The sequence below is a fragment of the Plasmodium vivax genome, genomic scaffold (genome assembly GCF_000002415.2).
Source record: "Plasmodium vivax scf_4733 genomic scaffold, whole genome shotgun sequence".
Classification (NCBI taxonomy): domain Eukaryota; phylum Apicomplexa; class Aconoidasida; order Haemosporida; family Plasmodiidae; genus Plasmodium; species Plasmodium vivax.
The window spans coordinates 1-1,307 of record NW_001851676.1 but is presented as its reverse complement, the minus strand read 5'-3'; the positions used below and the strand labels follow the sequence as shown (position 1 = coordinate 1,307).

At 23.2% G+C, this 1,307-nt stretch overlaps 1 protein-coding gene across 1 annotated transcript; it reads left to right on the top strand.

Annotated features, from left to right (window-relative positions):
* On the top strand, positions 1 to 963 carry PVX_167265 (variable surface protein Vir15, truncated, putative; the record flags this gene model as incomplete). Its single annotated transcript, XM_001612343.1, has 2 exons — positions 1 to 683; positions 808 to 963. Coding segments are annotated over 2 exons (839 nt in total), but the record flags the coding sequence as incomplete, so codon positions are not given.
* Positions 964 to 1,307: the final 344 nt, after the last annotated feature.

The window sequence follows — 1,307 nt, the reverse complement described above, 5'->3', positions numbered from 1 at the left end:
CCAAAAAATATTGGGACTCTCATACAGCAGAAGTGACATCTGATGATAGTCCACCTTACTGTTCCATTGAAATCAATAATTTAAATCACTATAGAGATAAATTTAATCAGGAAATTTGTAAAAAAGCTACACACTATTTAGGTGAAATAGAAAAAAATAAAAATGTACCGCAATACATTGAAGATGGATGTAAATATTTTTTTTATTGGTTACAAGTTGAAGTTCTTAAAGATGAAACACTAGGCTCTAAAATTTTAATGTTTTATCAAGAAGTGTTGAATGAATACGAAAAAACTGCTAGTAATGAAGAATTTCCTAAATATTTAAATATCATTAATGAGCACGATATTCAAAATTTTATAGACATCGTAGATATGTATAAAAATTTTTATGATTTTAAAAAGGATAAAGAGGAATCTGGAAAAGATAAATGTTCTTATGCAGATAAATGTTTTCGTTTATATAACAAAAATATAGAAGTATGTAAAGCAGGTAGTGACTATGACTTTTGTTACGAATTAGACAATTTTAGAAATGAATATAATAAATATATGAAAGAGAATATACAATGCGAGGATTCACTAAAAATATTACCATCCTATAGAACTTATGATACTGTTGTTATTACTACAATACCTTGTGTTATCATATTTGTAGCATGCCTCTTTTTTTTTTTATATAAAGTTAACAAAACATATTTTTTAAATATTTGACCATTATATTAACACTTATCGAGAATCTTTTTATATAAAAGGACTTTTAGTTATATTATAATTATGGTATCCTAATTTATTCATTCCATTTCAGTTTTCTCCGCTTGGATCATTTTTTTTAAACCGAATAAAAAAGAAGAAAAGGATAAGTAACAATATAGATTATGAAATGCAATATTTATCGCCCATATCTAAAGGAAACTATAATAACAAGAACAGACAATATAACATAGCATATATATCTTCATAATTATCATAAAAAGCATATAATTGAAATAATATGTATTTCTATAAGTAATTGTATAATTTGCTGAATATATAAAAAATGAGCTTATTATATTAATAAGCACGGATAACTAATAAAAACGTAGAATAAATATATATAGTATACATTGTTAAATTGTATGTATATAAGAGATATTAGTTATTATCCCATAAATTTATTGCAATATTTTCATATATTCTATATAAGCAAATATATCATAGAACGCAGCACAGGAGAAAATAAATAATATAATACATTATGAAGATATTAATTCAAAAATAAACATTAAAACGAAAATATAATTTTTTAATCTTTTTTTTTGTGTGGAT